The sequence below is a fragment of the Cydia pomonella genome, chromosome 3 (genome assembly GCF_033807575.1).
Source record: "Cydia pomonella isolate Wapato2018A chromosome 3, ilCydPomo1, whole genome shotgun sequence".
NCBI lineage: Eukaryota > Metazoa > Arthropoda > Insecta > Lepidoptera > Tortricidae > Cydia > Cydia pomonella.
In genome coordinates this window covers 30,444,292-30,471,459 of record NC_084705.1, presented here as the reverse complement: position 1 = coordinate 30,471,459, position 27,168 = coordinate 30,444,292, and the positions used below count along the sequence as shown (strand labels likewise).

Genomic DNA, 27,168 nt, shown 5'->3' with positions numbered 1-27,168 from the left:
AAACTGTATTAATTAAAGCTATTCTCGCAAACTGGAATAATAACTGAGTACTATGAAATACGATTCTAAGCAAGATTATCGAGAGACAGATAAATAAAGCAACGACCGGTCTGGCCTAGTAGGTGAGCCTGCCTATGGAGCCGATGGTCCCGGATTCGAATCCCGGTAAGATGATGAACACAGATATTTGTTTCTGAGTCATGGGTGTTATGGTGACACCTATAGTACAAGCTTTGCTTAGTTTGGAGCTAAGGTTACAAGTGTAAGATTGTCCCCAAATATATAAAAGCCAGCTTTAAGCTCCGATTCGAACTTTAAGATACCTAATAAATTTCCTAAAGATACGATATGAATTAGTGCCGTTTTTGTTTGAAGAAAGATCACTTTTGACACTGACATATTTATCTAATCCGTATAGTATCTTTAGCAAATTAAATTATATTAAATTAAATATCATTTATTTTCAGGCAACTATGGCAACTATAACAGACTAACATACATACAATAATAAAAATCTAAAATATAAATATCATTTTAAATGTTGAAAGTTAAATCGGGCCGATACACGTTTCATCGAAAAGTTCTTAAATGTCTTAAAGGATGACTCAAACTAGAACGGCCGAGGTGTCCGACCATACCATTTAGAAAGCATCACGTGATCACCGATCATACACACAACATAGAAAACGAAGTGTCGGAACAAGATCCAAGACCCGCCCCGGATCCAGATCGTGCTAGCGTGAGTGAGTTTTACACGAGACTTGAAAAGGTCAATGAAAATTATTTCTAATATATCAATAACTGATTGAGCTACGTCTATGAAATTTTGTATTTTAGACAAGCTAAGGGGTTTGAATAACTGTGCCAATGAAGGTTAAATAGGTTTCAATGAAGGGGTCAAAAGTAGCTCGAAATGGTCCGTGTAATATTACACACGGTTGCGTCGCCACGCCAGTTCCTTTTTATTTGAACTTGGCTGGACACGCTACCGCGTGTCTAGATTTATATCATATTTTTATAGAAAGATGACCTTTATGAAGGCTCTAGAATTTAAATGTAGCTCTTCATATCATACAATCCATATTTAGTTTTTTTATGAAAACACCTTAATGCCATCTAGAGTGTACTTATGAAGAGAAAAACTAGATATCTATTTTTACAAAGTATACATTTTTTATGATATAAGAGACAAACGAGCAGACGGACAACCTGATGGTAAGCGATTACCGCCGCCCATGGACACCCGCAACACAAGAGGGGGTGTAAGTGCGTTGCCGGCCTTATGGATACCAGTTAGGGTTGTAAGTGCGTTGCCAGCCTTTAAGATGGGAAGCTTTCTTGAAGGTTTGTTGGTCGTATCGGTCATACATCACTGAAAGCTAGCTTAGATATATGACAACATCTAAAACGAGCGTTCCAGTGGAGACTTCCCGTCTCTATTATTTACTAGTCTCTGGTTGTAGTCAAGTTGCATTCACGTAGCGAATAATTCTCAATAATTATTCCAATTACTTTTGCTCTCCGGCTGAGCAAGCTTTGTTTAAGAAATTTCATTCCATCTCAAAGAACCTCTAGTTAACGGGCTCTTCTGGATTCAACGTTCTTTTATTTTTTTTAATCCTATTTTACTTAGCTTTACAATCAGTATTAGCGAGAATTAAATTTATCGTTACAGCAGCTCACAAAGGTTCTCTTTATACTTCAAAAATCGGCCAAGAGCATGTCGGGCCAGGCTCAGTGTAGATACACATATTTTTTTTCATTCGGAGCGATTATTTCCGAATATATTCACTTTATCAAAAAAAAATATGTTGGAGATCCATGTTCGTTGTCTAAGACGTATATAACGATATCCTACATCATTGGGTAAAAGCGATTTTTTTTAAAGTAATCATTTTGTATTACATTAAGTACGAATTTTCCCGTTTTTTCGCCTTCGCGCTGCTTTCCGCGACGACGTCGCTATAGCTAGGGAATGAGAAGCGCCATGTATACTTGTGTGATGAGCACAATTTGTTCCTAAGTCATCGATGTTTTCTATGTATTTAAGTAATATACAAACATACTACCGAAGTAAATGTACTAAATATTATATACATCGTTGTCTGAGTACCCACAACACAAGCCTTCTTGAGCTTACCCCGGGACTTCGTCAATTTTTGTAAGAATGTCCCTATAATATTTATTTATTAAAATATAAACCGGGTCGTAAAATCTACTTTTATGGACGAGCTTGGAATGACCCGACCACCTCCTTTGGTCTAGGGCTTATTATTCTCATGTATATTCTGCGTCTTGCAATTTCTCCAGTTTGTAAACAAAGCTCATGTTACAGAAGCGCTTGCATCTGTCTTGAAGCATTATAATTACCAATTAAATCACCCAAAGTCTTAAATGCATAGTTACAAGGGTACCTTCGAGTTTATTTCACTGGAATCTTCTTGAGGCTCTGGTGTATGTAGATTAGAATCATTATAGACCGCGGACCAGGAGCATATATCGTCAGTCATCGCCTCCCGGCTGATACTATGTCACATGATAATTTAGATGCTGTTTTAAATTTAAAAAAAAACGCTAGTTTTTCGCCTTACCACGATATGTCCGTCAAGTATGCGTTATGTGACAATTTGCGTAATCCATTTATTTGATTTATTTGAAACGTCTGATGGAATGCTTTATGCAAAGTTTCATGATTTTGTTATTACCACCATAAAAAGGTAAAGCGCTTATTTTTTTAATGTTCATGCGACCAGCTGAAGTTCTTGCCACCGCGATACAACGGCTGACGATTTTTTTAATTAGCAATAGTATCTGAACTATGATCTGACAAAGTATCAAATGGGAGGCGACGACAAAAAAATACGTGTTCCTGTAGCTGCCATTCCTCAACCCACCAACGGAACGGCTGCTGACGTCCACGATGGCTCATCATACATAGCCATTTTCCAGTATACGAGTTTTCGCCCGGGAGACGATTGGTCACGGAAATCTGTTCCTGGGTCGCGGTCCATTAGTAATTATAACTAAATTGAAGAAAAAAATTAAAGATTTTAATTTTGAACTGAAGCGCCGGTGGCCTAGCGGTAAGAACGCGCGACTTTCAATCGGAGGTTGTGGGTTCGGAACCCGGCTCGTAGGTACTAATGAATCTTTCGGAATTTATGTAGGTACGAAATATCATTTGATATTTGCTAGTTGCTTTTCGGTGAAGGAAAACATCGTGAGGAAACCGGACAAATCCCAATAAGGGCTACTCGTAATCACTAGATCCATTTTGGATTTATAAACTGGATCTATCGAGAATGAAGGTTACCCTTTGGGTTGAATGGTCAGATGGTAGGGGCCTACGCCTAGTGCCTACGCCAATTCTTGGAATGAGTTACCAAGTGGACCCCAGGCTCCCATGAACCGTGGCAAAAAGTCAGGATAACGCAAGGAAGATGGTATGTTGCGAATTGCAAAACGTAAGACTTTCCAGAGTAAATTTATTAATTTTTCCTACTCCTCTACTGTTATCTGTCATTTATGCATTCATTAACACGAATATAAGAACATACATAAAAGATTTCAAGAAAAGTCTATATTGTCTATTCCTCATAAAAGCTCTTGTGCTTTTATAAGCTATAACGTTACTGCGATTAATGACTACCAACCTAACAAAAACAAAACGAATACAGTTTTAAACTAAGTGCATTGCTGCCAACTTACAAAATATTCATTTGGTTGCATAGTAAAAATAATTACTTCATAAGTCAGAAACACGTATGTGACACCCGTAATATAGCAACACCCATAGACTACGAAGACCGCTTAGCGTTGCTTGTTAGTCTCCGTAGGCTACGGTGGCCAAAAAAATTGTCCAAAAAATTAATTTAGGAAGTAGCAAGTACCAGGGCCTCATGAGTTACGAGGAGGTGTCGCCGACCGGCCGGCCGCGGCCCGGGGCGGGCCGGGCGCGTAACAAGGTATGCTCGCGCGTCTTGGCTATATACTTTTGCTGTAATTTGTTTACCTAAATTAAGATTTATTTTTGTCACGAGTCACGTAGGAAAAATATTGTATGCAACGTTGTATAAGTAGGTCAAAAAATTCTCGTGGCGTATTCCTTTACAATGTAACTCACGCCACTCGCCTTTTTTGACCCTTCTTATACAACTGTTGCATAAAATACTATTCTACAGTAACCAATGTTCGATATATAAATAGTACGAAACATGATACGTTTAAAATGAAATTTGGTTTTAGTTACAGTTACAAATTGCGGTCGTTCATAATGTACGTCGGTTTTGGACATATTCATTAAATTATTACCTCACTAACAAAGGCTAAAATTATGTGGTGAACAAATAGTTAATCAATTCTTAAAATATAATTAATGTGTCTTGGTTCTCAAAAGACGTATAGGTATATGACAAATATATTTTATCTTACTTTCTTAGTGACAGACGTACATAATTATTTAATTGACACGTTTTTTATATTTTGCACACACTTCTTTATAATAAGCGGGCAATATTTGTAACCTACAAGCTACAGGCGCAGAGCATGAAAGATAATCTTTAGGTACTCGTAGATTGCTACAATTCGTCGTAGACACAAAGTCGTAGCTGTTCCATTCGGATAGATCGGTCTGTTTAAGATATCTTCAGAGTTGAAAGAAAAAAATGTCCAAAATAAATTCTCGAAAAAATAGCAAACCAAATAAGCTCTAGTTGAACCATAGGATACGCTGAATACGCCACAATTAGGTATCATTTAAATCTATGATCTAAATAAGAACCCAGATATAAGAGCCTCGGTAGAGAGTACCATTTTGTACTATTTGGCGTTAAAACTCTAGGTCCATGGGGTCTCAGCGCGCACTAGATTTTACAGAAATCGCGAAGCGTCTGGTTGACGTAACTGGTGAACGAAGAGCTGGCGGCTTCCTCGCACAACGTATCAGCATTGCGATACAACAAGGAAATGCCGCCAGCATTCTTGGTACAGTCAGCATCAAAAGTAGCGGATCAAATAACGTTTCATAAGTATCTACCAATCTGTAACGGCTTAACAAAAAGTGGTGTCTTTAATATAGAACAACTAAGACTGTAAAAGATATACTTTTCAGCGCGAATTTTAACAATTTTTCTATATTTGGATAAGTTATCCGGAATATCAGATACTTTTGGCAGGTTGTTTCATCCGCTACTTTTGATGCTGACTGTACAATGCCTCAAGGGCCTATTTTATATTTAAGCTAGTTATATTAACACCACTGTATTCCATTATGTATTCTGTTTTTGTAAATAAAATTTGTTCAAAAACCCAAGTATCTCTGCTTTTCAAATTTACAATTCCACAGTAAGAAGTCTGCCATTACTAAACAAACCAGCAAAAACAATAATGTTTGGAGCAACTTATTATGTACGAAACAATCTGGAATAGCGGCAGGCAAAGTTGCATTTCACAGAAGCCAGCTTATTTGAATACTTGATTGCGCATTCACTTCAAGAAAATAAACAAAATATTTTGTCTGCTTTAAAAAGCGATCTGATTTTAAGTTTTTGTGTTTTTTGCAAAGTTCGTCAGAAACCGGACCGTGAAACTATTTTAAACGAAAAATTAGGAACAGAATGTTCGTTTAGGTTAGATTAACGAGTTTTATTTAGAAATTGTATATCAGTTGTTGTTTGTGAAAGTATTGGGTTCTATAGACCATGCCATATCTAATAATCTAATCCCTTACATTACAAGTGGGCAACCTTTTAGCAATGTAGTAGTTATGTCTATACACATTAATTAGCTGTGAGTGCATACGCACACTAAGATAAATCGACTAATAGTGTAGGAAATGAAGCAAGTCGTTGTATGGAGACCCATGCATTAATTTCTCAGTCGATGAAATTTTGCTTGGTTATTATATAGTATGAGTCGAAACTAACATATAAATATCCAAAAAAAAAAACACTTCTAAGTTAGGTATTTATACGTAAAAATATAAATCTGTTTATATTTTTAACCGAGTAATTCCTCTGTCCAAAATTATTTTACCAAATAAGTTATTTGTATCAGTATGTAATACTAGAAAAAAATCAAAAAAATTTGTCAAACATGTGATTTTTTTTTAATGATAATTCCTTTTTTTGACGCTCATTTTCATCGGAAAATTGCTCTGTCATTTTTTTCTTCTTATATGATCTTAGAATATAATTTGGCGTAGAGGGTAAGAATATCCAAAAAAAATACATACCCAAATGTATGTATTTTACAACTATTAAAAACTGAGAGTGGAAAATTTCTCAGCCTGTATTCTTTTTAAATATATACTAAGTAGTCACGTATACACTTAAATTCAAAATATCCAAAAGAAATATCATCCAGAACACCGAAATTTTTGAAGCGAAGATAAATCCATCCCGCGGTTACGCAATAATGTACCGTCTTCCTTTAGCAGTTAAATGCAGATTAGTGTCCTTATGCTACTAGTACGACCCGACCGCGTGACCCGCAGTCCACACTTAAGAAGGGAGTTGTCGTTGTCACTGATGTGTGAGTCTTTACACTACATTTAGTGATTTTTGCGTTTTCTTTGTACCGAATAATATATACTTACGCAGTTTTATATAACATTGATTAGAATAATATCACGCTAAAGACGTTAATAACAACCGACGTCAAAAACAACTAGGTTCTAGAATTTTTGCCACGTAATAAAGATTACCTACTTATTGTATGCTTATCGTTAATAAATTGCGATATCTTAAAACTTAACCGTCGAGATCTTTAAAACTACTGAACCAGTTTTGATGAAACTTGTACTATAAGCTGAAAGATACTTCATCATCATTATCGTCAGCCTGTTGCAGTCCACTGCTGGACATAGGCCTCCCCGAGATGCGCCACAAAGCACGTTTTCCCGTTTTCTGCATCCAGTCCCTACCAGCTACCTTCTTTAGACGCCCACATAGAATGACATAGGTTTAAAGGTCCCTTTTTTCAGTTTTTCTTAAATAAGTCATAAACGGTGGCCCATAGCAAAAAATGTTCTTTAACGTAAATAATATATATAAAATTGCCTAATCGAAAAATTCAGTGCACTTTTTCGCTAGGATCAACATTTAAAAAATATTAAAGCGGGAAAGTTAGTTAAAATCAATTTTATGGTCCATTTTACTATATTTTCGTGAATAACCCGTAAATAGCAAAAACCTTGTAAAACGTAAATAATTTACACATTTTTTTTTACAAAAAAGATTCAGTAAACTTTTTGAAAGTATCAATATTTAAAAAGATATTAAAGGGGGAAAGTCAATTAAAATCAATTCTAAGGTTCCTTTTCTTTCGTTTTTCGTAAATAATTTGTAAAGTATTATCCATAGCAAAAAATCTCTCATACATAAATATTAACCATAATTTTTTCTACAGGAAAGATATATGAAACTTTTCGCTAGGATCAACATTTAAAAAGATACTAAAGCGGGAATATTTATACTAATCAATTTTAAAGTCACTTCTTAGTTTTTCGTAAATAACTCTTAAACGGCAGCTCATAACAAAACAGGTTCTTATACATAAATAATTAACATAATATTTCCTACAAAAAACATACAGAACACTTTTCTCCAGGATCAATATTTAAAACAATATTAAAGGGGGAAAGTAAATCACAAACAATTTACAAGTCCCTAATTTTTTTTGTTTTTCGTAAATAACTCGTAAACAGTGGCCCAATGCAAAAAGTTCTTTATACATTAATAATAGAAATTTAATTTTGTACAACAAAAGTTCCGTAAATTTTTTCGCTAGGATCAATATTTAATGAGATATTAAAATTCATTATAATCAGTTTCCAGGTCCTTTTTAGGGTTCCGTACCCAAAGGGTAAAACGGGACTCTATTAATAAGACTGCGCTGTCCGTCCGTCCGTCTGTCACCAGGCTGTATCTCATGAACCGTGATATACAGTTGAAATTTTCACAGATGTATTTCTGTTGCCGCTATAACAACAAATACTAAAAAGTACGGAACCCTCGGTGGGCGAGTCCGACTCGCACTTGTTGGGTTTTTTTTAGTCAGAGGGGCAAAGTTACTTACAATTAATCCTCAGGTCTCTTTTTTAGTTTTTCGTAAATAATTTTGTAAAGTATTATGACCTATAGCAAAATATATAATATAAACAATTATAATAAAAATTTCTACAAAAGACATGCGGAACATTTTTCCCTAAGATCAATATTTATTAAGGTTTTAAAGCGAGAAACACAAATAATGTGCAGAATTGATTAAAATTAACTTTCGCGGTTTAATATCTCAATAATATTGATCCTAAAGAAAAAGAATTTCTAGAAACATTTATGTTAAGTATTTATGTTTGAACGTGTTTTGCAACGGGCTACCGTTTACGAGTTACTTACGAGAACTAAAAAGGGTTTTTAAAATTGATTATTATTAACATTCCCGCTTTAGTATCTTTTTAAATATTCATCCTAGCGAAAAGTGTGCTACATATTTCTTATAGAAAATTTTATGTTACTTATTTATGTATGAGACATTTTTTTGCTATGGGTCATAATTTAGAAATTATTTACGAAAACTAAAGAAAAGGAACCTTAGAATTGGTTTTATTAACTTTCCCTCTCTTATCTTTTTAAATATTGATCCTTTCACAAAGGGTACTGAATCTTTTTTGTAGAAAGTTTTGTGTAGATCATTTACATTTTACAGCGTTTTATGCTAATTGCCACCGTTTACGAAAATATAGAAAAATGGACCATAAAATTGATTTTAATTAACTTTCCCGCTTTTATTGATCCTAGTGAAAAAGTGGACAGAATTTTTCTTGTACGAAATTTTATTTAGATGATTTGCGTGAAAGAACATTTTTTGATATGGGCCACCGTTTACGAGTTATTTAAGATAAACTAAAAAAGGGCCATTTAAAGCTAGCAGCCGCGTCCATGCAATTGTCTCACGTGCGCTCCGAGCGATATCATTGTCGCTGGTTACGTTTAGAATTATAGTTTGGCATGCTATGACAGAAATATTTATATTTATATGTATTTCTGTTGCCGCTATAACAACAAATACTAAAAAGTACGGAACCCTCGGTGGGCGAGTCCGACTCGCACTTGTCCGGTTTTTTAGTCAAAGAGGAGCAAAGTTACTTACAATGAATCCTCAGGTCTCTTTTTTAGTTTTTCGTAAATAATTTGTAAAGTATGACCTATAGCAAAAAAAAAATATGTGTATATAAACAATTATAATAAAAAATTCTACAAAAGACATGCGGAACACTTTTCCCTAAGATCAATATTTATTAAGCTTTTAAAGCGAGAAACACAAATAATGTGCAGAATTGATTAAAATTAACTTTCGCCGTTTAATATCTCAATAATATTGATCCTAAAGAAAAAGTGTAAGAAATCTTTTTTCCAGAAATTTTTATGTTAAGTATTTATGTTTAACATTCTTATTGCACTGGAGCACCGTTTAAGAGTTATTTACGAACAACTAAAAAAGTACCTATGAATTGATTTACCCCCTATAATAACTTCTTAAATATTGATCCTAGAGAAAAGTGATCGAATTATTTTTTGTAGGAAATATTATGTGCATTCTTTATGTATAAGAATGTGTTTTGCTACGGGCTACCGTTTACGAGTTGCTTACGAAAACTAAAAAGGGTTTTTAAAATTGATTATTATTAACATTCCCGCTTTAGTATCTTTTTAAATATTCATCCTAGCGAAAAGTGTGCTAGATATTTCTTATAGAAAATTTTATGTTACTTATATATTTATGTATAAGACATTTTTTTTGCTATGGGTCATACTTTACAAATTATTTACGAAAACTAAAGAAAATGAACCTTAGAATTGGTTTTATTAACTTTCCCTTTTTAATATCTTTTTAAATATTGATCCTTTCACAAAGTGTACTGAATCTTTTTTGTAGAAGTTTTGTGTAGATTATTTACATTTTACAGCGTTTATTGCTAATTGCCACCGTTTACGAAAATATAGAAAAATGGACCAGAAAATTGATTTTAATTAATTTTCCCGCTTTAATATCTTTTTAAATATTGATCCTAGTGAAAAAGTGGACTGAATTTTTCTTGTACGAAATTTTATTTAGATGATTTGCGTGAAAGAACATTTTTTGATATGGGCCACCGTTTACGAGTTATTTAAGATAAACTAAAAAAGGGACATTTAAACCCTCCCTCCCCCGTACACAATAGCGCCACCCCCATCTATCAGTACTTTCAGTATGTTATGTAAGGTACCTTTATCTACAACTATGCCAAAATTCGCTTATACACGAATTATTTCCCCGTTTTTTCCTTCGTTTGGTGGCCTAATACGTACGACTCGAATTGAATAAATTGAATTTAAGAATATAAATATTTAAATTAGACACATCGCATAACCTACCTACTTCATTTGTAGGTACGATAGAGACTATACTTACGGTAGGTACTACACAGACAGGCAGGCATTAGGTAGCTCAAAAAAGAAACAAGTAGCAATATTTTTAAAAACAGTAACCTATGCACCTAGGCGATACGCGAATGAATAGAGAAGTAGCAAGCTGCCACCGCCGGGCAGGCGCGGCGCGCGCGCTGGCGGCGGCCGGTACCGCTCCCGCACCCCGCTTGTACACCCCGCTCCCTACATATATCCCCGATATGTTAAGTTTTTAATACGCTCGTTATTTTTTTGGATGTTTTTATAGTTGGATGGAAATAAAACTGTGATCTTAATTCAATAAATAAAATGGATAGAGAAATTTTTCACAGCGAGTTAAAAGGCAATTTCTGAAAATAGTAAAGTTACATGGATTTTTTTTTAGATTTTCATTTAGTAGCTATAAAACGGCAATAAAATGGCATTTCAGTGAAAAAATTAGATGGAGTAATTTTCCGGTCCAAGACACGTCCAAAAATTATATTTTATTAATATTAGTATTTCTGCTGGGATATTTTTTTGGATATTTCATATATTGTTGTAATACGTTACATGAATATGTCTGGTGAAGAAAGTTTTAACGGAACATTTTTCCGTAAAAAGATATTAACGATTTAATACTTTAGGTATTTACTTAAATCCTATTATTATTATTCGTTGGAAATTAAGACAATACTTTTTATTTATTGATACTTTATCATACTGTAAAGTTTTTTCTGGCAGAGGAATTACAGCGGGGTCCACTACCTTTATTTCCTACACTATAATCAGAAGAGAGCATTAGGAACAGCCGGAAAGATGCTCTACTTGATTTATACAATTTCTTGTGATATTTCGACGCAAGTATTTTCTATTAACATTCAAGGAATAATAATTAGTGTCATAATTGTAAAAAGATACAAGTGTCGTATTACCGCGCGTCAGTAAGCGGTTTATTTCATTTAGATATTTAAAAAAATATGAGGTGGATCAACATTTTCGACTAGTCTAGATCTGTGTAACGTCACTATTGGTGTGCATCTTATCATTCTCTTATCAAACCCCTAATATATGTATGTATGTATATATGTATTTATTTTATTAGTATGTAGGTATGTATTATATTGTTTGCGTCTTCATTTTGTTGAATTATATGTATATCGGCACTACCCGTTCAATGTTGTAACTTCATTGTTTCCTGCTACCCAAAGGTTGTCTGGAAGAGATCGCTTCTTAGCGATAAGACCGCCTGTTGTTACCTAACTTTTACGTGTTTTTTCATTTCCTGTCTATTTTTAAATGTATGGTGCACAATAAAGAATATTTACTTACTTACTTACTTACTTAACCCCTCGCACCCTGTCATCCACTCAATCAAAAAATGGTGGGTAGCGACTTCGTGGATGACAGGATCTATAAAGCGGCAAAATGCCATAGGCCACATTTAATAAATATTCCACGTAACTCAGTTGGTATAGTTACGCCACTGGACCTCTGTTAAGTTACTTCTTTCTTTTGCCTACATATTTGAGTGTCCCACTGCAAAGGCTTCTCCCCTGTTGTCCATAATTCCCGATTTTGTACTTCTTCCGGCCAGTTGTAAAGGAAAGTGTCAAAGTCGTCTCGCCATCTCCGCCTGGGCCTACCACGCCTACGCTTCACTACCGGCATCCACTTGGTGGCTATGATTGTCACCCCACTGACGTAGCCGGCCCAGTCTCATTTTAGCCTGGTGGTGTTTTTGCCAACGTCAGCCATGCGAGCGAAGTGTACCGGACGCGTCGGTCCCTTTAACATTACAATCACCATGGTTTTAATTATTCTTTATTACCGCACCGCTAGCCGTCGCCAGGATGCTCATTCTCTCGCCCTAGAACCTGAATGTGCGTGTACTGTGCGGTTTAAGAGGCACTTCCTCCCCCGGACGCTCCAGCTGTGGAATGAGCTCTCTTTTTTTATACTACGTCGGTGGCAATCAAGCATACGGCCCGCCTGATGTACGCCTGCAACTCCAGAGGAGTTACATGCGCGTTGCCGACCCTAACCCCTTCCCACCCTCGTTGAGCTCTGGCAACCTTACTCACCGGCAGGAACACAACACTATGAGTAGGGTCTAGTATTATTTGGCTGCGATTTTCTGTAAGGTGGAGGTACTTCCCCAGTTGGGCTCTGCTCTAGATCTGGAATGACATCCGCTGTGCTGTGCCCTATCACACAAAGCGAGATGACATTCACAATGCCCATACCTTTCTTGTGGACGTAATTTAAGGACGTACCCGGGTCCAAGGTTTTCCCTAGGGTCTACAGTATGGGGTTCTTCAAAAAAGGAGTCTGCAGGTTTTTAAAGAGTCGGCAACGTGCATTTAGTACCTCTTGAGTTGCAGGCGTCTATAGGCTACGGTGACTGCTTACCATCAGGCGAACCGTATGCTTGTTTGCCACTGACGTGGTATAAAAAATGCTGCTCTCTATACATATAATTTTATCTGCATGAAATATACCTTTTGTAAATAAAAGCCCATTGTTGCAGATGCCCCGTCCGTGCCTACTGCTGCTGCTCGCAGCGTGCTTAGTTCACAACTCCTACGGGCATGCACGTACGTTCACACGTTGCCAGCTCTCCCGGGAGCTACTTCGGTACAACTTTCCGAGAAGCCTCATAGCGCAGTGTAAGTACACGTAAATATTGTTTCACGAATCCTGGCGCCGATTTTGTATGACAATACTGGAGACAAAAATTCTGTATTAATCTGGCACCAGCTCTTATGACTTGGTGCACAGCTCCTAGGGCAATAGAAGGACGCTTACACGTTGCGAGCTCGTGCAATTTACCCCAGTACAACATCGTAAGAAACTTCCTGAAACCGTGAGACAACAGCATTTCGGAAACTGCTTTCCGTAACCTATCCGCATTTTTTGTTACTGAGTAGATATCTGAGACCACTATTAAATGATCAGAACAAACAGGAGCTTTGACAAAAATGTGGAAAAATCTAAAAACGATTGAAAATATCTAAAATGTGCCTTAAGAAAAGTGTTCAGATGAAAGTACCTCTCGTACTGCATGAGTTGCTAGCGTATATAATAAACCACGATATATACTGTCATATCTTACCCCATAAAAAGAAAACTTTTCGCCAGTCTTGTTATGGGAACATGCATGTGTTTAATGTGTTTACATTAAGCCCCGAAATAGAATGATGTTCATAATACAGTTGACACATATCAAAGTTGCATTAACTGAGATGCAGGCGGTCCCCGAGGCGCGCCCTCAGAAATGCCAAGAAGCCGACTTACACGTTCAGTTTACGACTATTATTAGTACATATGTATTTCCATATCTCAGGACCAATCAGGTCCCAGACCTTTCGGTAACAGTAACAAGTTTGATGTTATGCAATAGAAACCATAACAGCTAGAACCCATTCACGGGTTCAAATAGATATCCGTAAATTGCTCCCAGCTGGCGTAGGAGCTATTGCAAAGTTTGGAGAAGAGTGCCAGTTATGGTATCGAAGTTAGGCTGGTCAAAAGAGCTCCGGACGCCTGCCATAACAATGTTACTACATGTGATCGAAGCAGACGGTGACTCGCCGCTGAGAAAATGGGCCTCTGAAACTGGTGTCTCAATGTAAATACGACCAGAAGCAATACCGCCAGCTCAGCCCGCGTAGCCAACGTGCATATAGTTTACGCTCCGTGGCGAACGAAACGCAACTGTCACAGTCGCACTAATATGGAAGAGTGATAGAGAAGGATGACTACGCTACGCTACGGAGCGTTAACGATTGTATCGTTGGTTACGCGGCCAGGGGTGTCGAGAGGTATGCGCCCCGTATTATTACCCTCATCACCATCTTCCTCGCATTGTCCCAGTTTTTTGCCACTGCTCATGGGAACCTGGGGTCCGCTTGGCAACTAATCCTAATAATCATAATAATAAGAATTTGCGTCGGCTCTAGCTTCCTACCTAGAGGAAAAACTAGGCTTACTTGGGATTTGTCCAGTTTCCTCACAATGTTTTCTTTCACCGAAAATGACTGGTTAATATCAATAGATATAGCGTACATAAGTTAACTCATTGATACGAGCCCCGGCTTAAAACCGCAAAGTGTAAACGAGACATCGTGAGTCGACCGTCGCGAGTTGCATTTCGGCATTAGCTCGCTAATCAGCAGAGTCTCTCGCGAATCTAGCAACTCACTGCCGCTAACAACCTAATTCCTTTGTAATAAGGTTTAAAATATGTTAGTTAAATATGTCAGTGATATACGCGAAAATTATAATCAACTCGTTTGCCATTGTCATGAAAGTTCACTCGTTAATGAATCGCCATACGATGAACAATGTTAACAAGCGTAGCTTAGAAGATACTTTCAAGATAGCTGCTGTCGCATGGCGTGGTACCTTTTGTTCTTATATTTTTAGTACCTTTATAGGTAGTTTTAACCATATAACAGACACGTCATAGTACGGGTGTCGTTATAACTTATAACGTCTATGTGCGCACAACATGTCTACATACACATATAAGAAAACTATTTACTATGGCATCAACTCCGAAATCGCGAAAAAAAATCTGCGTCTCATACATTCAGGTCAATCATATGTCAATGTTTTCTATTGAGCTGCTGATTATTTTCGTCTATTTTGGGGTTGGCTTATAAGTTCTTCAGTATGACCCACATATTCACCCCTCATCGTATGGTATAGAGCAAACCATGAAGAATATCATCACATCGTCAAAGCTCCGTAGGTCATCCGGGCTCCTAGAGCTCAACGAGGAGAGGGAGGGGTGTTAGGGTCGGCAACGCGCATGTAACTCCTCTGGAGTTACAGGCGTACATAGGCTACGGAAACTGCTTACAATCAGGCGGGCCCGTATGCTTGTTTGCCACCGACGTAGTATAAAAAAAAAACATGAAAGATGTGTTTACAAGGCCATAACATGGCACAGTTTACCGGCGTTTTGTATTTTTATCATCGCGTTTCTAATCGAAATGAGATTCGGTTAATATGATCTGCTGCCGCGGACTGGTGATAATGACTGGATACTCCACTGCAGTAAAGAAAGTGCAATATTACTCACTGTTCTTTGAAATTATAAAGGTAGAGCAAAACCTCTGAATTCAATTCCTTTCCCGCAATAAGTTTCAATTGAGATAAGATCTCAATTGCATTTAACTTTCCGAAATTGGAGTTTGCGTAATCAGTTCGATTAAGTTGGTTATTCAGATCTTACCTAGCCAATATTGACGTAGCGTGTGTAACTTTGGTACGGGCCCATTGTGCAAGTTCGGGACGGTGCGGACGGCGCTAATTGGTTGATAGGTGAAACGGAGATTCTACTGACATTAACGTGTGTTTTGATAACAAGACGACGATTATTTAACTTGTCAGTTATAGACGTGACTTTACTATATATGGGTGTTTTATAATAGACTAAGCATATTTATTAGCGACATGTAGACAACCAAACGTTGCCAGCATGTTACCGTTTTCAAAAGATTTGGCAACGTCGCATGGAAAACAACTGGAAATTTATCTCACCTTCTACAATTCTACAATAATTCTGTTTTTTCCACGTTGTAAAATGATTAAATTACCTAAAGAGAGAAAGTTCATTGAAGATGAGATTTTCAATGACTATGAGTATGTAGGTACCGTTCAATACATGTTACTATTATTATTTATTTGTTATTATTACGAGTGCAATATTACTGTTTTCTGACAATATAAAGGTAGACCGAAAACCTCTAAGTTAAAATTTAATTGAGGTTAGATCAAAATTCCGAGTTTGCGTAATCAATTCGTCTAAGTTGGTTATTCGGATCTTAGCTAGCCCTATTGACGTAGCGTGTGTAACTTTGGTACGGGTCCATTGTGCAAGTTCGGGACGGTGCGGACGGCGCTAATTGGTTGATAGGTGAAACGGAGATTCTACTGACATTAACGTGTGTTTTGATAACAAGACGACGATTATTTAACGTTTTAGTTATAGACGTGACTTTACTATATATGGGTGTTTTATAATAGACTAAGCATATTTATTAGCGACTTGTAGACAACCAAACGTTGCCAGCATGTTACCGTTTTCAAAAGATTTGGCAACGTCGCATGGAAAACAACTGGAAATGTATCTAACCTTCTACAATTCTACAATAATTCTGTTTTTTCCACGTTGTAAAATGATTAAATTACCTAAAGAGAGAAAGTTCATTGAAGATGAGATTTTCAATTACGAGTATGTAGGTACCGTTCAATACATGTTAATATATTTTTTTTTTTGTTATTATTACGAGTGCAATTTTACTGTTTTCTGACAATATAAAGGTAGACCGAAAACCTCTAAGTTAAACGACCATCAGTTGCTGGTCGCATGAACATCTAAGAAATAAACGCTATACCTTTTATAATAGCAAAAACAAATCATGAAACTTTGCATGTAGCATTTCCACAGACGTTAACCCCTGAAAAGCTATCAACGGATTGCGCAATTTACACATTACGCATACTTTGCCGCACATAAAGTGATAAGGCGCATATTTTTTACATGTTCATTTTACAGCTGACGGTCTTTCCACCGCGATACAACCGGCTGACGGTTTTCAAAATCTAAAACAGCATCTCAACCATCATCTGACAAATATCAGCCGGGAGGCGATGACTGACGAAATATGCTCCTGACCATGCGATCTACTAGGCCACCAGTGCTTAACATAACCAACTTTGAATGTTGAAGTTCTGCATATCAGTGACAAAGAATAAAAATTGGTATAAATTCAATTAAATTCGAATCCCTATAGGGAGCGTGCATGAACTATAGGAGGCAGCACAGGAGCGGTCAGATTTTTGGCGCGAGGCGTATATGTGATGTTTATTGTTCCGATGTAGCCCAAAAGATGGCAGAACCTACTATGCACAAGAAAACACGTGACGTGTAAAAGTACATATTTATGGTTCCGAAGGCCACAAGATGGCAGACCCTCCAACGCGCACGGTCCCTATAACCAGAGATACCTAAATATAATTCAAACAAAGAATGAACTGAAATATTCAAATAAAGAATATTTGACGTGCAGAATATGAGGCTACGTAACATAACGCTTGTAAAAACCGACTTGCCAGAACAAAAGCCAAACAATGCTTCCACTTTTGTTTTGTTTGCGTGCTCAGTAAAGTATGTTGCAATCGTGCCTCATTTTAATATCAACAATCAACTTCTCAGTGTTTTAAAGTGCTTTTCTGTTTTTCAGTATCTTACTGTATTGATGGATTGCATAGTTATAATTGATGCAGTACCAAGTGACGGTTCGGGCAATAACCGCCTGATTCTAATTTTAATATAAGTCAAACTTAGTTCTGGCTACGATATGGATCGGATCTAGATCTAATTTTTGACATGCCTTTTATGCGTTATAAATATACTGGGGTCAAGTGGGGTAAATATAAGACACGGGTAAAAATAAGACAACGATTTTAACACTCACTAACATTCATATCCCATTTATATTTTTTTATCTGTTTGCTAAAGCATTCACTCATCCGTAAACCTTATGTCCATGCAATAAGGTTTAGGAATCGCCAACATTTAACAACTAGTTATAGTTTTTAACTGGATTTGATATACCTTGACGATTGTCTCACTTCATTTCGCATGCACCAATCAGTGTGAACGATCTTCAAAATAAGATCAAAACCATACCAAGTAGTTATATCTGAATCGGGCTCATGTACACTTGTGTTCTGACTCTGAAAATGGTACAGGCTCGGTTTTATTTCGTGTAATGTATATACATACGTAGTCTTAAAGATTTACTATGGAAGATCTCATGTAATGTGATGAATTTTCATTACAACCTTATACATGATAATTGACGATTTCATAGAATTTGGAAATTATCTTTTTTCACTTAACCATGACTATTTCAATAACTCAGCGACTCACTCCAGCTTACGGAATTAATGATGAGGCTACAAATGAAACCAACCCACATCCGCCATCGTTAAAAACAATACTAAAACAAATGACTCCTTTGTAAACGTGCGACTTCAATCAAAACAACACAATCGATTATGATAATAACCGACTTTTGATTCGCGAGTTCGCATTCATTTGAATAATTCCGGATTAGGACACCGCGGCCTGTACAGTATCAATTATGCCGTTTCTGTTAACAATTTTAAACTTAAATGAAAGGGATCTCGGAATGTTTTGTCATCTGAATGCCCCCCTTTTTATGCTAATAAACCCTAAGATCCGAGTTTAGGCTTATTAAGACCGGCAATTCATTCGGTTTGCGGCCGACTTGTTTTAATGTTATTATTTTGAATTAAGAATTCGGAAGTCGCGGAATTCAATTTGGTTAAGCAAGTGGTTTGTGTTTGCTGTGTCCGTGTTAGCGTTTTTTGTCGGATGCGTTTCTGAAATATGCTAGGCTTATGTGGATTCTCTAGTAATCTCCGTAGATTTGAGAGGGATAGAAGCTACTATTTTCCGAAAAAAAAGAACGTTTATGCGACTGTACGTGATTTATGCCGTAAGCGGCATAATTTGTTTTGGGGTAGAGGGTTGATTGACCACACAACTTGTTTACCTAAATAAACTAATCCTTGACTGTCAAGGAGATTTGATTTCTGTATCGCTTCGTTCTTACCTTGTCACAGTGACAATCAATATTATATGAAAGTGGCCAGGGATCTCATATTGGGACTGGACAATGGGCACAGAAATCAAATTCCTTGACCGTACGCGATAGACTAATCCCAAAAAACACATAAATAAGAGCCAAGTTCAATGTTAAGAATATGTCTCGTTGTTGACTCGCCAGCAAAATAATTGAGATCTATGTGTTAATTTAACAAGATGGTTTGGCATCTTATCACTATAAATAAAAACAAAAATTAAATAAAATGCCTTTATTTCAGACAAATAAGTGTCCACAGTTTGTTAGTAACAAGAAAATACTTAAATCACTATATTAGTACCTAAACTTTAGCGAAGCCAGGACCAGTGCCTGATTAGACAACTGTCCCACCTCCTCGTTACTACGCTCAGGAGCTAATGGCGGCTTTTGTGGACTCTGCGGAGCGTCGCGGCGCAGCGCTTGCACAGCGTCGCATGGCACCCGTTAACGTGCGCGTCCGTCGGACGCGCTGCAATGCTGCGGCAGCCGCAACAGCACCCTGAACGCGTCATTATATTGAACCTTCCATATATTGAGCGAGCGCTGCGTGTATCTCGACCTTACGCTGACTCGATTATATAAACAAGCGCTTAAATAAGTATTCAAATTACATAACAGAACGTGTAGTTGTCAAGAGCTCTAGTAAAGCCATTTCATCGCCTTATGATAGTTATCATACATTAGCATCATACAAGCCCCGGCAACGCTCTCATACAAAATTCAAATCAAACTGAGCAGAGTCAGCAATCAACGCGCAAAAGGGTCGTATAAGGCTATCTGAATGCACATACGTCTATCAAAGATGTATATTTAAATAGACGCCGCTTATCTGGTTTCAATATCAATACTGAGACAATACTTTAGATGTGGCATTAATACTTTAATAATTTGTTATTAAATTTTTGATGTTACCATGGTATTGAAGCCTCTGGTTTTATAATTTACTAGGTAAATGACTAATTTTTAAGCGCTTACATTCCTTCAAATATAGCACCGAAAATGCGTTACAATATGACACGGTGCAAATACGCTTGCGTGAGATGTAGTTTACGCTTATAGTGCAAACTAATCTAAACTGAAACTCACGTTGTCTATTGTCTATATCTATGTCTATTGTCTATATCTATATATATGAGTAGTGTGGAACTGTGGATTGTGCATTAAACTGGCAGTCATACAAATATAGAAATTATATAATCAGGATTTTTATTTTAATAGTGTAATTGTAACGTATATTCAATTCTTCTTAGACAAACATAAATAATACATCCAAAACACTTTGAATTTTGTTAAAAGAACTCTTACCTGAATTGTTTCAACCGCTGGTGCCCACGTCGAAATGCTTTGAGTGATCTAACTTAGACAAATATCTGTGACATCTATTTACATAGTAGACACCGGGTAGGGACGCCTAAAACGTGTCTGGCAGACACCTTAGCGCTTCGGAGTAAGACTTAGTGCTCCAGCATGCACTAGCTCGGCGGGTGCCACATAAATTGCTGTTTAATTTGAGCTAACACGGCCATTTCGGTGTAACGGGACGCTTTGTATGCACACAGGTTGGCTCACGGTTAAACGAGGTTATTTTCACCTCCTAACATGTATCTGGTCTACGGTAAATTAATATAACTAGTATACACGTCGCGCGGTCGATATGTAGAGATAGTGCAGTTGGTGCTCCTGTTGAAGATCCTCAATAACGGATCGAAACATGTCGAGCGTTTATTCGACTTAATAATTCGTGAGTACATTACTATAGAGGTCGAGAAACGAAGGGTTGCAGGCCAAGTAGATATAGACTGGATAGGTATACGCGGCCGTCAACCCTGTTTCATGCCGAGATTTGTAGTGATATTCTCAAACTTATAATAAAAAAAAAAACAATTTATTCATTCTTAGGTAAAAACACATTACGAATCTACTACTAATTGATGGCTAAATGCCAAGACATTGTCTCAAAATTTGACATTTAAAAATAAAAGAAGGTTGCTTTACAGGCCTAGGTGTGTAAGGCTGTTTGTATTTCCTTTACATACTACTTACATAAAATTAAAAAATTATTATCGTGTTTGACATTTGCTGATAGTAGTGAAACTTGTGTTTAAACCTTGGAATTAAAGGTAACATTCAGTTTAGGAGTGCAGCACCATTACTATCCCCATTAAGACCCAAGCCAATTTTTGGGTTTCGAACTGTCTTTTATTTCTGAGTTCAAAAATTGAATTGAATTTTTCACTTTTTACTTGTACAAGTACGGGTCTTACTTACAACGTCATAGCAAAGTTATTCGTGCGGCATTGAGGCGGGTAATGTCCCAGTCAATTCCCATTAAAAAATCATGCAAATATTTTAATTGTATTCTTTTTTTCCGCAGGGGTATGCGTGATCGAGCATGCAAGCGGACGGACGACTGAAAAAGTGACCAACCACAACAACGCTTACATTAGCTATGGACTGTTTCAAGTAAGTATTTTTCATATATAATGTAGACACACAAGCAGATAGACGTGGAAGTCCACCCGCCACTTGGCTGACGACGGTCGAAAGAGACCTTAAAGAAACTCAAGTTGACACAAACGCCGCACGAAATCATGCTCAGTGGAGGATGCGGACGAGGAGAACCAAACCCAAGTAAATGGATCTACCGGTCTAGGGGAAAGAAGAAGAAAACACAAGCAGACAGACAAACTGAAAATGTTCCTAGCTAGTTTTTCATATTGAATATGAAACTCTAAAGCAGCTACCGAAGGCTGTACTGCAGAAAACGCCTAATATAAACTTCGATAAAATTACTTGACGCTTTCTGCAGTAATGCAACCAACAGCATTATAGTGTCAATGCCCAGATCTCAGACATTTACAGCATATTTTTTGTTGCTAACGCCACTTTTTATTAGTATAAAATCAATATATTCCTAATGCATTAGCTAAACGCATCCGTCTGGCTTGGCTAGTATTCGGAGGTTTTTTCAAAACCACCAATAGGAGCGGTCCATATATTTTGTATCGCGGCCAATTAGGCACCTAAATTTAAACCAACTTATTTACTGTTTAATTTTGCTAAATCACTCTTTCATCATCCTCCATACGATCAACACCACTTTCTACATTTAACCGTTTTGTCAAGAAACTTCTTGTAAACCAGTGGAATATTACATCAGCTTACTTCAAAATCGAAGTTTTATTTGAGTAGTCGAGATCCTGACCTGCACGGCGGCTACATTGTTCGATTTTCAATATGTCATTAAAATGAGAACTTAGCCAACATACCACTACTCATCCCATTACTGCTTGCTATACTATGTATCTTTAGGTATTTAAATAAAAGTAAGAAAAATGTACCCTCAAATGGCTCCATACTCTCCATAGCCAGTTGAGAGTAGATAGAAACGTTACATGATGAAATAATGTAGGTTAAAGACAGGTTGTTCAGTGACAGATCCAGGCAGTTTTGTATTTGGTTGGTTAACCAACAAATGTTATAACTACCCGAAAATGTACAAATTGTTTGTTTACTTTTATTTAAATACCTAAAGATACAGAGTATACATAGGCATTTTAAATTCACAATATGCACACATTGCACATGCAGGACTCGCATAGTCATAGCCTAAATTAAGAACACTCATTACGCGAATGAGTAATACGAGTTTGAATGAGTAGGCACGTTATTGTGAAAAATGAAGCCAAGTTCTAGTTGATATTCATATTTAAAATTTTATATTATACCAAAAATAAGATACCTAACCTAACTAATTTTATTGTTCAGTTATTAAGTTTTTACTAGATTTCATTAAAACAACGCTAGGATTATATTTTATGATTATAATTAGACACACATATTATCAGTGCCTAATAAGTCCATTTAAAAATATATATTTTATATTACTTAATAAATAATAATAAATATTATAGGACATTATTACACAAATTAACTAAAGTCCCATAGTAAGCTCAATAAGGCTTTTGTTGTGGGTACTTAGACAACGATATATATAATATATACATATTTATAAATACTTAAATACGTAGATAACACCCATGACTCAGGAACAAATATCCATGCTCTTCACACGAATAAATGCCCTTACCAGGATTTGAACCCGGAACCATCGGCTTCATAGGCAGTGTCACTACCCACTAGGACCGGTACGAGACCGGTCGTCAAACTAATTACTTAATTTAAATATATTCTTATATTTTTCGTACAGTGATATGCAATATTATGTTACTATTCGAAGGCCGCAAATATTTATGTGACACGCTCTTATGGCTCCACAAATAAAATTGTGTCAGACATTTTTGCGGCCTTCGTGTAACATATTATTGCTGGAGACTGTACCTTTCACCTGATTAAGTTTCTAACAGCTATTTTTGCTATACATGTCATGTACCTAAAGATAAAGATAAATTAGTATTGCTCGTTTAACCTTACAATCACCTTTAACTTATGGTTTAAAAATTCATGTGGAGTCCATTTCTAACTATAAAATAAAATCAACAAAAACACCAAAAAGAAATAACTATAAAACTACAAGAATAAAATTCTAAAGTTGTCTGTCGTTATTGAAACGTTGGCTCGGAAAGCCAGACTCCCCGTGCGACTTCCAATTTCTTCTACCTGCTAACGCATTTCAGTTTTCTTTTATACTATAGATCAATAGGAAACTTGAATTGAAATACAAACTTACTTACGGGCGCTTGGTGGCTTTGCAAAGTTGTGCAAGGAACTTGGCCGTGGCACTTCCATGCACGTCGATGAGAGATTGCGTCACGTGCCGCGTTGGACGCGACACCGTGATTAGAACGCTAAATCACGCTAATGTATGGGACAATATACTTGATGGTTGTCAGTGCTTTAAATCCTGGGATTCCTAAATCATGTGATTGTCAATGATAAGCTTAACAATACTTACATGATCCTTTTGGACCCGTCCAATGCAACTATTTGATTTTAAGTATTTAAGTGTCAATTTTAACGGGTGCAATACGTTTTTCGCTATGTGCATGACTGTGACGCAACCTAGCGTCCGCAAGTCTAGGGGAAAAAAGTCAATTCACTACATCTTATAAAACTACTCCAAAACTAAAAACTACTGAACGGATTTTCATACAACTTTCATCTATCAATAGAGTGATTCTTGAGGAAGGTTCAGGTATATAACTTGTTAAGGTTTTGTGTAAATTGGTTGGAATATAGCGATGTTGTCGGAAAAAATCACGCTAGCTAGGAGCTTTAATCGAAAACGCTGCCTAATCCGTTTGAGCTATAACAACACAATGTATGGTGGGGTTGTTTCTCATTCATAGATATACAAAAAAGTCCGTGATGTTAAATGTCTATCTTTTAAGGATAACTTACTTTACCCATTCTTAACTTTTAGAAAAAGATCACGTAATATGTGGCATTTGCAAAGCTATTTGTATGGATACATTATTAACAATTATCAAATTAAATGCGTAAGTTATATTATATTAAACATTTCATACAGATTACAATGGTCCCATACACCATAGAATTTAAATGAATATTTCAGGAGAAAACGTAAATTAAAGTTTCATTTCGAACCATATAACTTGTACGAAATGTTAAAGACGCTATCCGCAGTTAGTTCTAATTTTACCACCTTATGCGCTGGGATCGCTTTACTTACCCCCACCATGCAATTCGCACGGTCCCATGTATATACATATTAGGTAATTCGTATTTTTGACATTTTGATTTTATTCTAGAAAGTTTCTAGACTAGTATTTTTTATAAAATTTTGGTGTTTGACGATCCTTTTGAGAATTTCTTATTATCAATTTTTTTTAAGAACAATAATAACTGCAGCAATAAATTGCTCTGATATTTAGATTAAGATGATATTTGTAAAACTTGACTATTTAAAAGTGCTTGTTACTAGGCCTATTTGAATAAAGAATATATTGACTTTCACTTTGACATCATCATCATCATCATATAACATCTATTTTCGTTTATTTTCACTAGACTATAACTGAAATAAATGTAATTACTTATACTAAAGAAGTGACCAAGGCCTGCAGTGCCCGAGTCAGGATTCGTAACGGGATCTTTAGCTTTGCGGCTAACGTTTCCGGCTCCCGTCCCAATTGCTCGAGTGTATGCAATCTTTGAAAGGCGCCTTTGACCTAGTTGCAGTCTCTGGACTTCTTTTTAAGTTAGCAAGACTTTTCCAGTCTGATAGGGATAAATTGTATGAACTGTTTAGGGTATTTTTCCGACTTTAATTCAGTATGTTTATTAACTAAAACCATTTAATACTCAAATATCTACGAGCACACTTGACATTGGCAAAATCATCATAGATTTTATGGAGGTCATATTATAAAAGAAGAAAAACCTAATATTTTACGTATCTTAATGTTCGATTCGGGCCATATATATTCCGTCGCTGAAGCACTGTACGGATATGATGGTCGTTCTTGCCTATGTGACAGAGTAATAAAAACTTTGTCCGTCACTTTCTATCCCGCGGTGTTAAAAAGGGACAGATATTTTATCACGTGGATAAAACCATCCATAATACGTCTGATCAATGAGTTAACGAACAAATAGGTGACAGTGTTTCACATGCTGTAACTGTCATTAGCGTAAATAATTTGCACGTATTTGCGATGCCGATTGGACCCGACCGCTAACCGGTTTAGATTTGCGGCAACGATACATCATTAGCATGCTAACGAACGATGCGATCATGCTTGCCCGGAACAAAAAGGTTGGAAAGTTTATGGTATTCCCTTACTGGCTGTTTTCTTTTTCTTTTTTATACTACGTCGATGGCGAACAAGCATACGGCCCGCCTGATGGTAAGCAGTCTCCGCAGCCTATGTACGCCTGCAACTCCAGAGGAGTTACATCCGCGTTGGCGACCCTAAACCCCCCCCCCCCCCCCCACACGCCTCGTTGAGCTCTGGCAACCTTACTCACCGGCAGGAACACAACACTACGAGTAGATTATTTGTTCTAGTGTTATTTGGCTGTGTTTAGTATTATTTCGCTGCGGTTTTCTGTAAGGTGCAGGTACTTCCCCAGTTGGGCTCTGCTCTAGATCTGGAATGACATCCACTGGCTGTGCCCTACCACACAAAGCGAGATGACATTCACAATGCCCATACCTCTCTTTTGGACGTACCCGGGTCCAAAAGGACGTACCCAGATCTATAACTTTCCACGTCAGTTATTCGGAAAAGAGCTTCTTTTCCCTGCTAGGATCCCTCCTAACGCTACGAATGACCTGGGACCGGGCCGGAGCTTCCAGCGCTTCGCTTTTCTATGGAAAGCACCACGTGATCACCGAACAGCTGTCATAGAAAATGACGTGCCGGACGCTTCGGCCCGACCCCGGCCTGGTCGATCGTGATCCTAGGCAGTAAGCATCCCGAACAAAACAAAATAAAAAAAAAATATATTCACCCCTCAGAGTATGGTCCTACATAACAATTTCAACCTGTATATGTCCTGACTCCTGGAGTATGAACTCGCCGCCACACCCCCCCCCCCCCCCCACACCCCTCTACCCTTACTTGTATGTCACATTTACCCTTCTTGACTTTTAACTAAATTTTGCCACAGATTATTTTATTAGCGGCATTACTTTACCAACTAGTATTTATTTTGTACCGTCTTGCATGTAAAGTAGAAGCAATTTATTTTTATTATCCTTCCTCTACCGGATTTCCTTTATTCCTTTGCTTGCCTTTGCATGTTGTTTCATAAATAGGTCTTGCAGAAAGATAGGCAGTGTTCAGGAACGCTTTTACTATGAATCAAAATACCAGCTGTTCTAAAGTCAGTAAAAATTGCGCTTGCATTTTTATTTTTAACGCATTGGTCTCCGAACCCGGCTACATTACCAGCAGCAATTTTCAAAATCGATGTTGCTGCCCGGTTTATTTACTTTTGCAGCAGCAATGCAGTCGGCAGTAATGTCTGAATCCGATCACCCGTCGTAGAAAACGAAGTGTCGGAGGCCCCGGCCTGAGGGCCTACCGCGAACCACGTTCGACGGGTTGCCTCCCTATCACACTTAC

General features: G+C 37.1%; 2 protein-coding genes across 2 annotated transcripts in view; one reads left to right on the top strand and one right to left on the bottom strand.

Moving 5' to 3' along the window:
* Positions 1-27,168, bottom strand: part of LOC133516546 (slit homolog 1 protein) — a 190,711-nt gene that overhangs the window by 76,736 nt on the left and 86,807 nt on the right. The window lies entirely within an intron of this gene.
* LOC133516544 (lysozyme) overlaps positions 1-27,168 on the top strand; it is a 67,979-nt gene that overhangs the window by 9,379 nt on the left and 31,432 nt on the right. The window contains exons 2-3 of the mRNA XM_061849536.1: positions 12,958-13,096; positions 21,489-21,577. Of these exons, the coding sequence (XP_061705520.1) occupies positions 12,958-13,096; positions 21,489-21,577 (228 nt within the window). The remainder of the gene's footprint in view (positions 1-12,957; positions 13,097-21,488; positions 21,578-27,168) is intronic.